Source organism: Glandiceps talaboti, chromosome 22, assembly GCF_964340395.1.
Source record: "Glandiceps talaboti chromosome 22, keGlaTala1.1, whole genome shotgun sequence".
NCBI lineage: Eukaryota > Metazoa > Hemichordata > Enteropneusta > Spengelidae > Glandiceps > Glandiceps talaboti.
This window is the reverse complement of record NC_135570.1, coordinates 14,570,286-14,585,134: the sequence shown is the minus strand read 5'-3', so window position 1 is coordinate 14,585,134 and position 14,849 is coordinate 14,570,286. Positions and strand designations below refer to the sequence as shown.

General features: G+C 37.1%; 1 protein-coding gene across 1 annotated transcript; it reads right to left on the bottom strand.

Annotated features, from left to right (window-relative positions):
* Positions 1–2,890: 2,890 nt before the first annotated feature.
* On the bottom strand, positions 2,891–9,620 carry LOC144452040 (cyclin-dependent kinase 1-like). Its single transcript, XM_078143042.1, has 7 exons — positions 9,594–9,620; positions 8,582–8,643; positions 7,511–7,667; positions 6,375–6,498; positions 5,259–5,593; positions 4,189–4,330; positions 2,891–3,344 (listed from the first exon to the last, which is right to left on the bottom strand). The coding sequence occupies exons 2-7, from the start codon at positions 8,616–8,618 to the stop codon at positions 3,234–3,236; spliced, it is 906 nt and encodes a 301-aa protein (XP_077999168.1). The 5' UTR covers positions 8,619–8,643; positions 9,594–9,620; the 3' UTR covers positions 2,891–3,233.
* Between the last annotated feature and the right edge of the window lie 5,229 nt (positions 9,621–14,849).

Below are 14,849 nucleotides of genomic sequence, written 5' to 3'. Positions count from 1 at the left end.
CACTTTGATGTCGTGACACAATGTATCAAATTTGTCTCCACGAGACCGAGATCAGTGCTCTACCATTTGAAATTATTTACTGACAGACCAATCAGAATGCAAAGAATTATAACCAATCACAACCATGGATAAATTTGCTAATATCGGTCCCTATTACCAAAGCTGGTATGGGACCGGAAACCAGCCCAGTATTATAGGTACACACATATACTCACAACAAAATAAATATTCTTTATATGGTATTTGCTAGTTTATGAGCATCATATCCTTCAATTCAACCACTTCACTCAAAATAGAATAACACAAAAGTTGAACAAAAAGTGAAGTAAAAAAAGGCCCGAAGCATGTTACATCAATATGCAAGACACCATATGAAATTCAGTTTTCGTATTGAAAGTTTAATACATTTATGAAATAAAGCAGATTTCTTGGTTTGTTACAATTGGTCTCCAGAAATATTTTGATATGAACTAAAAAGGTATTTTTGGGTAAAATAAAATGACAAAGCCCTGATAGATGAGAAATATACAACTTGAGAAAAAACACTGGTGTGTTTGCTTGAATGACACTAAGAGATGACTTCGCTCAAAGGCAATGGTTAGTTGAATATGATAATTAAGATTTCATTTTAGCTCTCACTTGCCATGAAAATAATGACAAAAACTAAAACTGCAGTCTGATCATAAACATAAAATAATAACTCATGTATGGTCAAGCTGAGGGAGTTGCGATTAACCTTTAAGATGCCGTAGACTTTCATGTAAAAGACTCCCTAGGCCAATGACTTTTCATGCAAAAGACTCCTTAGGCCAAGGACTTTTTCCCCACAACACAGTAGGATCTTACCTACTCTACAATTATCAACTTTAACTTGAACAGAATAATAAAACATACAATCAATCCTATTTTTTCCTTATCCACCCATTACGTATATATTGTGAAATGAATATTAATTTACCCTGATATGAAATGAAGAGGTGAAAATTGGGCTTAATAAGCAAACAAGTTAACTTGTATGCTTATATACAGATGAGGTCTGGGAACCCGGAAGGGACTGTCTGCATATATGCAGACATGGTGTTGTAAGGGTTAAGACCTTAATATTGTTCTTTAGCTGCCCATCTTGGTCCACCATGGTGATACTGAAGGGTTTGCCATTGTTGTTACAATGTATTCCCATTATTTTTAAAGTTCATTACAAAAATGTCTTGCGAATAATTAAGAAAGTGCTAATAAAAATTGTCTCAGATACTTGGACTCCACTGCAAACTCCTACTGCTTGCTGTCTCTGGGTGGCTGTAAAGCCAGAGCCGACAGTGGAATCTGGGCAACCAAGACTACATTACAAAGGTTGATCTTGCAGCCTTCACCATATGGTACAAGCGTTTTGCACATGTAAAATGATAACAAAGAAAGGCTCCTACCCACACACAAGGGATATCTGAAAAACTATCACATCATAGCAAAATATTTATCAATGATTTGCAAGTACTCTCTCCCCGGCCCATGGTTATCATTCGCTAGGTTGTTACCTATTATAGTCTGTAAGGTATGCTGTGACGGGGTGCCCTCACACATCAGTCAAGAAAGGAGGCTGAAGCAACACGACATATCTTAGTCTAACCTATGCTGTGTATGCTCCTTTTTGATTGTTTTGTGGCGACTGGATAGGGATTACCCTCATGAACAATACAATGACAACCCTTGCAGTCTATTACCTTAGGTTGCCAATTAGTGTCATACCACCCTCACTGGCATGTTCTAAAAGGGGTTGACTGTTATGTGAGGGTGTCCCATCATGTCATATACCATACAGGCTCACTCACATTCAAATACAATCAAACACAAAAGACATAATCTATATAATCAATTATTTGATTGAAGAAAGACAACAACATGGAAGTCCCCATCATGTTGTACCATACAGCCTCACTCACATTCAAACAGACTTTCAAACACAAAAGAAATAAATCATATAATCATTTATTTGAAGAAAAAACAAACAAATGGAAGAGGACAGAAGTGTAGATCAGAGAAATGAAAAGTTGACATAGTACAAAAGTACAAATGAAATATCTAAGTGACTTCAAACTATATACATTATAGTGGTACAGATAAACGATTTCTATAGTGAGTCATTTATACCAGTACAAAACCAGATTATAGTTTCTCAGTTTGGTTGTCTTAAAAACCATTTTGGCTTCAAACTCAACCAATCATTTTGTTATGATATATGTAACCAAGGTGTGGTGGTGGTCATCAATAACTTTCATACAGTCCTGGACATTTGTCTGACCATAATTTTCATCAACTTGTAAATTACATTCTCGCAAACTAGAGCTGATATTTCTTTCACGACAGAATCTTGGACGGTGTCGTACAAGAGACTGTGGTTTACGATGATGGTACATTATTGACAGGTTAATTTACCTGCGATAACTACTAGCTTTTAATTGTGTTTATACATGGTTCAAACATTGTTATAGAAGTATGAATTATCCAAATAAATATGTTGAAAAATTTGAAATTACAAACTTTTCTTCACTATCGTGTTATTACAACTTTAGAGATCAGACAAACAGAACCTGTTACAAACAAGGAAAGTAAACAACTGAATTGGATTAATAACACTTGGTACAGCATGTTGGAGGTACAGAGACTTGTATTACATTCCATCACTTGATAGGAACATTTTTATGGCCTCTTTACATATTAGGTCACATTCACAGACAAATTTCCAGTCCCCCTGGCATTTCATGTACATATAAAACTGTTCTTATCAAATGATGGACTGTAATACAAGTCTCTGTACTTCCAACATGCTGTGCCAAGTGTTATTAATCCAAATTATTTGTTTACTTTCCCTGTTTGTAACAGGTTCCATTCGTCCACAGTCTGATGTCTACAGTTGTACTATACTACAACATGGTTATCCAACCCAATCGATTTGTACATCAACCTGTACATGTTGGGGAGTTTTTGCTCCTATTGTCATGTGTCAAATATACAGTGCACAATGCAAAGCTAATGAGTATTCTTCATTCAATATTACAAAATTTGGATACCTGAACAGTAATTTGCATTTATGAATACTAATTAGCCTTCCGTTGTGCACTAGATGAATCCCAGTCCAAATGAAAGAAACGACAGTGATTTGTATATAAACATTGCTGTGTCGACGTCAGTTACACTGGAGTACGGTGATTTGTATATAAACATTACCATGTCAAATGTTATTCTATAATCGTACCAGGTAAGACACTTTTGTCAAGATCTTCAAAGTATGGATGTTTGAGTGCTGCCTTGGCTGATAAACGACGTGCTGGGTCATATATAAGCATTTTCTGAAAGAGAAATACAAGACGATTTGTTACAGATCTTGGCAGTAAATGAGTGCACTTCAACAGACTTTTTAAGAAGTGTTTCGTCAATTTCTCAGTAAATGAGTATAAAATCAGCTTGATTCTTCAATTGTACACACCTCAACAGGCTTTTGTTAGATCTTGCATTCTTGAGTTGATAATTATTTTGGTATATGAATTGAATGGTGAATAAATATATCATGAATGTTACAACTTGTTCAAATTTGATGCCGAAAAGGGTTGGGTAGTGAGTAGTTTTCCTGGAAAATTGTGTAATACTCGAGATGTGGGTTTTTATACCTTACACTGTACAGAACAATGACAATGAACAGTAGTTTGATAGTTTAGAGAGTTGCCCAATACTGGGAGGGGTACTATATTTATATGCAAGTATACTATGGAGGCTTAGAGAGCTGCCCAATACTGGGAGGGGTACTATATTTATATGCAAGTATACTACGGAGTCTTAGAGAGCTGCCCAATACTGGGAGGGGTACTATATTTATATGCAAGTATACTACGGAGGCTTAGAGAGCAGTTCAATACTGGGAGGGGTACTATATTGATATGCGAGTATACTATGGAGGCTTAGAGAGCTGCCAAATACAGGGAGGGGTATTACCGATATACTGATATGTGATAAGTTTTTGTTATATAGATGACATAAAACAGACACTGATGGCATGCAAGCATATAAAATAATACATTTTATGTCAGTGTGAACACAAATCAACATCACTGTCAGATGAAACAAGGAAGATTCAAATGTAACTGTTAATCTGTGTTCACAGTGAGATAAAATTAAAAAATTAAGATTGTGACTGACCTGTAGGAGATCCATGCCATCTTCATCAAGGTTCTTGACTGCTGTGTGTAGTTGGTTGACTTTCCAGCAAGGGAAGGTAGGTTTATAGTCAGGTAGTGAACTCACACCGGGCCATGATGTTTCATTTGGTGTTCCAAGTGTCCTGTTAGAAATAGAAATCACAAGTAATTGTAGGTGATGTAAAATCATGAAATGATTCTCAAGAACCCATAGTTTATGAAAATGTTTCTATTTCCTGGAGTGAAGTTCCCTTTAAACACAAAATTGTCGTATATAAAGAGGATTATGGCTAATCTATGCAAATGCAGGAAATTCAAAATGCTGTACTGAGCACTAGCTATTGGGTCTTATTTTCAGCATTTTTTCTGTACTCCAAGAAACACACAGGTCATGAATCATGTACACATTGTTTTAGAATGTCGTAGGATGGTAACTTGATACATAAATTAGTTGAAAATTAATCTGTTTGTTTCATAGAATGTAAAAACCTTTCAAAATGAGACAAATTCCCCAGCAAACAGCTGTTTAGATTGTGTGTCACTCAGGATTATTCAAATATGCGATATTTACGTATGTGAACAAACCAAATAGGGAATGTTTATATTTTGGTGATTACTTGCCAGTGAGTCATCACAAGTTCTCCACCTCCAAACATACAGTCAGGCACAGGCAGTCATGCCTTTAAAGTGGCCATATGGATGAGGATTGGGTATTTATTTTGGATTTTTCATTTATAAAACAATTTCACCATGGCTTCCTAGTTGAAAAATTAATGTGAAACAACATTAACCAAGTCTGTGTTTGTAACTCGATACATTGCAAAAAGCTAAATAATGTGTAAAAAGTTTGTTGCTGTATGTACAATAACAAACATTTTACACATTTATTATGCTTTTTCAATTTATTGAGTTACATGTACACAAAAAGGCTTAGCATAATGTTGTTTCATGTTGATTTTTCAAGTACGAAACCATGATAAAATTGTTTTATAAATTAAAAATCCAAAATTAAATACCCAATCCTCATCCATATGGCCACTTTAAGGCAGACAAATCAGTAATGTAACATACCTGAAAATACGGAAGAGTTGGTCAATTTCTGAGTCTCCGTGAAAGAGGGGTCTTTTGGTTGCCATTTCAGCATAGATACAGCCAATACTCCAGACATCAACAGGAGTAGAGTAACGAGGTGAACCAAGAAGAACTTCTGGAGCACGGTACCAAAGGGTAACCACCTCATGTGTATAAACTCTGACTGGGATACCAAAGGCTCTAGCAAGACCAAAGTCTGCTAACTTTATGAGACCTTTACTGTCTATCAATAGATTCTGTGGTTTCAGATCTCTATGGACAACACGTCTTGAATGGCAAAATACGATACCTTGACAAATTTGATAGAGATAGCTCTGAAATAAACAGACAATACAACATAATGAATTGGTGAAAAGTGAGTAAACTGCTGGCTTGAAGTGCCATGACAACAGGATTCAATGGCATGCGAATGCCAGTGTGGTGTACGGTACTTGCCGTATTTGCACCTGTGCTTGTGACAGTGCTCCCTGTAGCTGTACTGAACATGCAAGGGTGGTTTTTGCTAAGGTAACCCTGGTAACAGACAGGGAGAAAGAGGTAAAACTGGCAGTGTTTCCCATAGAATCTATCATAATTTTGGTGGGAACACAGTAGATTTTACCTACTTCCTTTAAAAAAACACTGTTACATGATATGTTTCTCCAGGGATCTCCCCCCCCCCCCCCCAGCAAATCTTGTAAAGACATATATAAGTTATAACTGCATTCCCATTATTTCGTGTACATGGAATTACACTTGTGCACTTACTTGAGTATATATTAGATGAGATGTACCACTTTACAAAATCTGTGTCAAGCACCTGAAGTCATGCATCAAACAAGTTACAGAAAACCAATTACAATGGCCATTACAAAATGCTTGACATATCATAATGTATTGTGTACAGGCTACATCAATCTGATTAAAATCCGATGTTGTGAAAGCGGCTAGTCTTTATGTCAGATTGAGGCTAAATGTACTAATTTGATTTTTCACACAAGACTATTATTGAAGCACTCAGGATGAATTATCTAAACTTATTACTTGACTATAAACATTGATCACATTCTGAACTGTGACACCCCCTGGTACCCACGGTCTAGTGGAGAAGCCTACCTTAACAAGTCCACGATCCATGTATTTGCCTGAGGGAATGCTATCAAAGTATTTTTTCAGATCCATAGTAAGAAATTCAAAGACCAGGTAGAGTTTGGATTCTTGCATCAATACATCTTGAAGACTGGTTTAAAAAAAGAAAAATGTAGACCATTAATGGCAAAGAATGAGATCAAGCTAAAATCTGACAACTTTCCTCTATATTGTTACTACCAAAAAAGAGTGACTATAGAGTTCCAATTAGGCGACACATGGTTTTTGTAAAACAAACTATTGAGACACTGATACCCAAACATATAAAATGATACATTTTATCTCACTGTGAACACAAATTATCATCATAATCATTGGATGAAACAAGATTCAAGCAAAACTTTGTGAGTTCAACTTCACATTGAGATAAACTTTAACATTTCATGTGCATACATGCTATAATTAGTCTGTATATTGTTTGTGTAATTCTTAACAAAAACACATTGTAGTGTCTACATGAAATCCTATAGTCACTCTGGTTTGGTAGTACATAGCCTCCTACAAACCTCTACACGTCAATCACAGCCTCACCTCAGGTGAAGGTTTACACGTGGATCACTGTAGTCTATCTGTGACATTCAAAACTGTAAACTATTGACTAGCAGTCTTTTTAAAATACAACATAAACATATTTGGGGGAAACATAAATTTAGGAAATGAATTTGTTAATTACAAATAGACAACACAATTATGGTGTGTGATGTGGAAATTGTTTGCTATTTATTTGTTATCAACCCATCATAGAATTGTACAATTTTTCAAAGACCCATTCTGTCATCTAAGCATCTTCGAATCCATTATAAAGGGGATGGATGATGTTTTAACTTGTACATACAATGTATATACGATCATATTCATAGAATATATTGGTCCACATTCGTCAAAGCATATCCATATACATTTTTTTGACTCTCAAACCCTTAGCATGGTTACTCCACAGTTTATTAATTACTTAGACAGACTGTGGTTAGTTTGAATTAGTCTTAGAAAGTGAAATGTGATAATCCTGCTGTTAGCACAACACAGAAAAACCATGTCGTGTATTTCTGGGTGTTCAGTGTTTGCATGGATGTATATACCAAATTTATCACTGACAAACTTACCAGACAATGTTGGGATGTTGTAGTTCCTTCAGTAAAGAGATTTCTCTGATGGCTGTACTAGGTACACCCTCTTCTTCACTCTCTAGACGAATTTTCTTGAGTGCTACAAGCTTTCCACTTTTCTTGTTTCTACCCTTGTATACTACTCCATATGTACCTGTGTGAATGAGATCAATACTTTGTTACTGTGGTAAGGAGATAAAATCAACCAGAGTTCCTGGGTATTTCACTGGGGTTCTTCACAGAAATTACCACACATTGTTTCTTGCTGCTGTTTATGATGCACCATACCAGTGACTGGTACAACAATTATCAAAGATATGGAAATCAATGTATACTAGTTTTATCAGATTTCCTACTTTTTCACCAATGTTAATCCTTGGAGTAATTATACTGACAGTATAATTAACTCCAAGGTTAACCAATTAGCATCGTACAAAATAAAATTTAAATCTGTTGAACATTGTGCATAAACCTGCAACGCAGAAAAGCTCAAATTGCCTCTCAAACTAGTTGCCACGCAGTGTTTTGTTGGCTTCTTGTACTACCATGATCCCTAACAAGACAGTGGTATGGATTCTGAATTAACAGCAATTAATTTCGCAGTGATATGACAGTTGGGGGTCCACACATAGGTGTAAAATTTAGAAGTCGCTTTCTCGGAAAGAACCGACATGGCGCCCCCAACGTCCTTATTCAATCCAGCCTTTCACACCACTGTTACCCAACCATGGTAAAAAACAATGCAATATCAGCATTGTACTGAATAAAATTTACATTTATTTATTGATGCTCTAATAATAATCATGTGCATATTAAATTTATATGTTACAAAAAATGTAGCTAAACCTGCAATGCTAAAAAGCTCGGTCAAATTGTGAAAACTACTGGTAGGATTTGTTGGCATGCCATATTTTGTTGGCTACCAATTTGCAATAACCGTGATCCCTAAAAAGAGTGGTATGGATTCTTGACTTCGGAATCAACAGCAGTTGATTTTTCAGTTATATGATCCACATATAAACACCCACCCCACCGTGTGCAATAGGTGAATTGTACTTTGTACCATACCTTCTCCAATTTTCTCGATTTTCACGTAATCTTCCATGATGATATTCTCCTCTTACTTCAACCTATGAAAATTAAAAGATACAAACAAAATTACAAATGTATATTAGTTTTTAGTAAATGTAAACCATGGTCTCAGACTCCATAGTAACTGAAAATAATTAGTGACGTCACAAATTAACTAAGTCATTAATATTTGCAGTTTGTTTTTTTGGCTGAATATCAAGACCTCTTATCAAGCCATTTTGTAACAGTCAGAAGAAACGACAAAACGTTGATTTAATACTGGAGGCACACCATTTCATGTAGACACATCGGTCGGATGTTGCATTTACTACTAGCAACAGTAGTAACTACATAGTTTAGTAAATACGATTTTCAGCTAGCGAGAAGGCTTTGTCAGTACAGTGTGGCCTAGTGTATCATTGTATAAATTTGAATCTCGTGTCACTTTTGTGTCAAAAAATTGAGAAAAGATCTACTACAACGATGGTTTAATTATTTTTGAGTATTGTTGTGTTTTGCCTAAAAATAATATGTATCCTGCGTTTTTCTACAGTATCATCACCTTGTCGATAATAAACAAAACTAAACTGACCAGTGTGGTATTTTGAATGTCTTTGTTTACGTGTGGACACTCACAACCGATCGCTTGCATACACCAAGACAATCTTGCTGACCACATTCAACAAGTTTCCAATACAGTTCCATTTAAAATCGCCTTTTCGCTAGCAATAAAGTTCTCGGAATACGATGTGGGGCCGTGTACTTTTTGATGTCTCATTCGACAGCAATATAAATAAAACTGTCTCAACGAGAACAGGACTCAATGCCGTAGAGAACTAAAGGTCAAGTTATAGCATGCATTTGGCGAACGAAAAGACTGGTCAAAACACTGACATCATCAACCAGTAGAGAAGAAAAGTGGTTAATTTCATGACTGGACCTTAAATGATGCTAAAAATATTTTAAAATAGTTGATATAATGCATGAACAAGACGGACATAATACTGACCTTGCTTCACTCTTCGTTTAAAACTCCTGGCGTTCCAATCGTTCGTAAAATCCGCCAGTTTTGAATAGACCAATCATGGTCGGGGTCACAGAGGTCAAAAACACCATCTGCCAATCAGCGACAAGCATCATACAAGTCGCATGGTTGCATGGTTTTGTAGTCTACCGCCATCACTCGACTGAGTGAGGTTTATGCACTGACTGAATGTAATTTGTAAAGAGACAAATAAAACGTAGGCCGGACAGTCCGTAAAACGAAATTACGTTTATCGTTTCTTGTCACTTGTAAGTGTGCGTTTACTCGGGGGTGGGGTGACGGTGGTAGGGGTACTCCCAATATTTTCGTATGAGGGTGTGCGGTCCAAATTGAAAACATCTACCCATGTACACTCGAACTCCCGTTTGACAGAGATTTCCAGTCACAATAGACACATTAAAATATGGCGTCCTCCGGTTTGCATCGTATCATCACTGTGGTATCATGCATACCCACAGTCACTTGTGAGCTAAATATTATATTTCAGAATATCAATATTCTATTCTAGGATGATGATAATACAAAATAATGACCAAACATAATTTACTTGGGGGGGGGGGGGGTATTGTAGAGAAAATGTTGGGAGGGGGGGGGGGGGTGAGACATAATATAAAATAGTTTTGGAAAATTCTCTAATTCATTATTATCTTTGTATTCAATGCTGTAGTTTAGTGTTTTATTTATATTTATTTATATTTTTATTTGTTTTTGTATGTTTTTGACTATGGATGTATTTCTTATATTCATGTCAAATAAAATAAAATATATTATACTATACTATACTATACTGTACTGTACTGTACTATACTATACTATACTATACTATACTATACTATACTATACTATACTATACTATACTATACTATACTATACTATACTATACTATACTATACTATACTATACTATACTAAAATTCAGAGTGTGAGGGCGGGCTTGAAATTTCTGATGATCTGAGGTGGGGGTGGATGATGCGGCTTCGACGCACTATTAAACTTGAATTATCATGAAGTGGGTGACTTGCCAGAGAATGTGACACACACACACACACACACACACAAACATACATACATACATACATACATACATACATACATACATACATACATACATGCATACATGCATACATGCATACATACATACATACATACATACATACATACATACATACATACATACATTAAAATAAACTATGCTTGCTTCCATGCCAGTAATTTAAAATTACATATCTAGTTTATTGCCAAATGTTTTTACTTGTACAACAAATTCCTTACAGCAACTGATAAATTACTGCCTTTCTCAATGATCAATGGTCCCTTCATAGCAGTGAGTGATGATATCCATCATGGTGATTGTTGACTACATCGGTATAGTACATGTAAATGGTTACTATAGTTACAGCAGTTAAGGAAAGGTTACTAAGGTGGCCACTGGCAAGACATGTCATGTTGTTGAAGTAGTTGTCCTTTCATAGAGAATCGAATACAGTTTAACTACAACACTAATCGCTTTTGTAATATTATCTATGAATTAATTGTCTGAAAGGTTCTTAAAAATAACTCGCGTTTATACAAGCAGGCACTCCGAGGGTGCTAGGACATTGACACTGCCATCTTTCGGCTTCGTTCGGCAACCTCCTTCCGAAGCGCAGCCCAAGGTCATGCTGCACGACTAGTGAATAGTTGTATGATACAGATAATCACGTGGGCTATGTACGTTGTTTATGTAAATATGTGTTTACGGCGGGGTAGGGCACAGAAAAGAAAACTTGACACACACACACACACACACACACATATATGTGTGTGTGTTACACCCAATCTGTTAAATTGCCCAATTCATGAAATGGGTAGATACCCTGTTCATGATAGGCAATCGTACGCGTGTTGCCCAGGTTATGAAGTGGGTATGGTAAGATATGCACTAGTAGAAAAAATAGTACAGTTTACGACACTTTCCGTACTATAGTTCAGATTGAGTTCAATTCTGTACTTTTATGCTGATGAGGTGGACGTTTCTGTACTTTCCCATTAGCGCCTGTCTAATCGGATTATACTCGATCTGAAAAATAGTTCAGATTGCGAGTCGGAAGTGATTTGAATACATTTGCATTTAGTTCAGAATATATTCATGAGTTCACCCCCATAACCGGGCAGTAAACAAATGAATATTCAAATCTACCGTGCTTGCAATCAATACGTACATAAACGCTATACGTGTAGCTAGTGTATTCGATACATATGTATGTATATAAGCAGGCTTATGATATGAACTACATGGTTAGGACGTACGTAGATTGTAATATCACAGGGCTCATTTTGAAATAAATGTTCGTAGTACGCCTTTTCATTATGCACTACATACCGCCACCACTAAACGTGTTTCACATTTCTACGCGTTTGATGCATAGTAATACAGATTTAGATGACATGACAATCGTTTCCAATAATAGTTTAAAATTGGGCCACAAATATTGCTAGTGTATGGAGCTTCTTAACAAACCTGACCGGCCAATAGCGTCAACAAACTCACAGTAGAGACGTGCTGACAGATTTGAGTCTGTGGACATTATTTCTAGCTAAGTAAAATTGAGTGACTATTGGGAATATTATATGGCATCCATGTCGTCCATGTCGTCTATAGTTTCTGACTGACCGTGTTATGTACAACGTAACGCTGAACGAAATACGGTCCATCAGGAATTAACTAGACTAACCTCTATGGGAATAGTATTCTTGTCCATGTGTCGTTTATAGAACAATTAAGTGTTAGGGTGTGATCTTCACAGTAATAAACAAGCCTTTAGAAGAACAACAGGTATTCACGCCTCAAATATCTTGGGCATCATCCAAATTACGATCATGAGCACCAAAGTAAAGGAAATACTTAATGACGTTCGGCATGCAGAAACCCCCCCCCCCGGGCCCGTACCTATGGGTACATGCCCGGCATCCATGTAACTGTTATATCACTCTACGTGACGATTCTGAGGGCCCTCATCTCTTATTCTCTTGTTTTATTTCAATTATACTCATAACTCCTGTTTTTATAGTATAACTGTACAATTGGCTTCGATCAGTGCATTCCAGATTTTCATGAGTCATGAGTGCACATTGCACAGATATCTGCAGAATACTTAAAAGGATTATGGGTAATGTATGCATATGCGGGAAAAACAAACTGCTGTAAGGAGCATAGTCTCGCTGCCAGACTCGAGACTATCGTCCCTAATCTGTTTACCGAGCGGCGCAGCCGCGAGAATAGAGGGGGACTGGTCCCGCTCTTCTCGCGGCTGCGCCGCTCGGTAAACAGATTAGGGACGATAGTCTCGAGTCTGGCAGCGAGACTATAAGGAGCACTGACTTTGCCCTCATATCTTCATCCCATTTTGCACTGAAGAAGTTTCACATGGCTCTCATATTTCATATATACTCTTTCTAAATATATGGTGATGCAACATGAGTAAAAATAACTGGGGTTAACTAAGTTTGGTAGTCAATATAGCAGGTTTACCATCAAACTGACGCAAAATTTGTTTCAAATTTGTCTAGTAAAAACCGTTGGCCCAGTTGTCGATTAGGCTTACAAGTTACACAAAGCATGATAAGACACTGTGAATGGTGCAAATAAACAACGTGCGAAATGCCAAATACCAAATGCAAACAATACAAGCGAACAAAAGGGCCTGTATGCACTCTAATAGCCCGATATTTTGCCTAAAATCAGGCTCACATGTGCGAACGGTGTGTTTTTGACGTACCTAGTAGGCAGTGATGTAGATAATAGCCGGTTACCGGTCACAACGCCCAGCTATAACTTATAAGTATAACAGTTGTGGGACCGGCTTAGGAAAGTACTCAAACCTGACGATCATTGAACAAATTCTAAGGTTGGAAAATTAAATATGAGTTGCCCGGGAGTTCTAATAGCAAGTAAAATACCCAAAGTGTAAACAAAAAGATAAATTAATTCATAATTATTTGGAAAACATTAGACGATTACGCAGTAAAACAAGACTGGCCACGCTATCGCTAGCGAAAGCCTTCGAACTAGTTTCATAACGACCGGACGTTGAAGGAAGCGCGAAGCGAAGTGTGAGGTCAATGTGACGTCTCATGATGATGTATGATGCATCAACATGACGTTTACGTAGAGTTGCACTAAATGTTTTCTAAACTTCAGTGGAAAGAATTTTTGTCGATCAGACACTGACTATGTTTAAATTCTTAAAACATCTGAGAAAACTGAAGAGGGGAAGCAAAATGTGACACTGACAGACAAGCCAGACGTACGGCACATGTACAGAAGGCGAGGCACACCCTCTGATGCAAACTGGACAATTATCGTGCGTGTCACGTATAAGGCATCAGATGTAATACATGTAGCTAACCAAATATTCTTGTACTGCAGTCTTTCTTGTAACAGGTATTGGAAATTGTCAGAAACCTGATGATTTTATGACTGAATAAGTTTCGATACGGAGACGAGAGAGAGGGGGAGACGGGAGAGAGAGAGAGAGAGAGAGAGAGAGAGAGAGAGAGAGAGAGAGAGAGAGAGAGAGAGAGAGAGAGAGAGAGAGAGAGAGAGAGAGAGAGAGAGAGAGAGAGAGAGAGCGGAGACCAAACTAGAGTCGGTACTCACCCCACCACGACATATGCATTTTTGTGATTTTGAAACGATAAAGAATGTTAATATGGATATTGGGACGATTGGAAATCGGACGATGTGAATCGTAATCGAATATCTCAGACCATCCACAATATATGTCGTGTTGACTTAGGCGATCCCAGAAACCATTCTTAGTTTACCCCTTTCACATATATTATCAACCATGCTAATGTTTTGAAACAAATCTCGATTAACAGGTAATTTAGCGCTTGAAAGATGGCGACGTCCATACCCCCCCCCCCGGCTGCACATATTTTAATATGCAATTATACATTACCCCCTCCCCATACACGTCAGAGAAGTACAGTATGGTACACTATATGACACACTGTAAGCTAACAGTGGAAATCAACTTCAGTGTCCATACATATCAGACATAGAGATTTCTTTACAAATGGATGTGGGCTCATTGGGCTGTAACCTGTACTTGGAAAAACTTAACCAGCAGAGTTTTCTTTTTGAATCCTATGTCTTGACAGAAACGGCACCCCCCTTCGATAACTAGTGGGGAGGGTGTGTCCCCCTCCCACAGTAGGCAATTGTTTGAAAAATAAG

Excerpts from the sequence above, each read along its gene's own strand:
- LOC144452040 (XM_078143042.1), bottom strand. The coding sequence starts at position 8,618 with ATGGAAGATTACGTGAAAATCGAGAAAATTGGAGAAG. Across the intron at positions 7,668-8,581 it reads AATCGAGAAAATTGGAGAAG|GTACATATGGAGTAGTATAC; the intron begins GTATGGTACAAA and ends TCATTCACACAG. Across the intron at positions 4,331-5,258 it reads CAACTCTTCCGTATTTTCAG|GACACTTGGAACACCAAATG; the intron begins GTATGTTACATT and ends TATTTCTAACAG.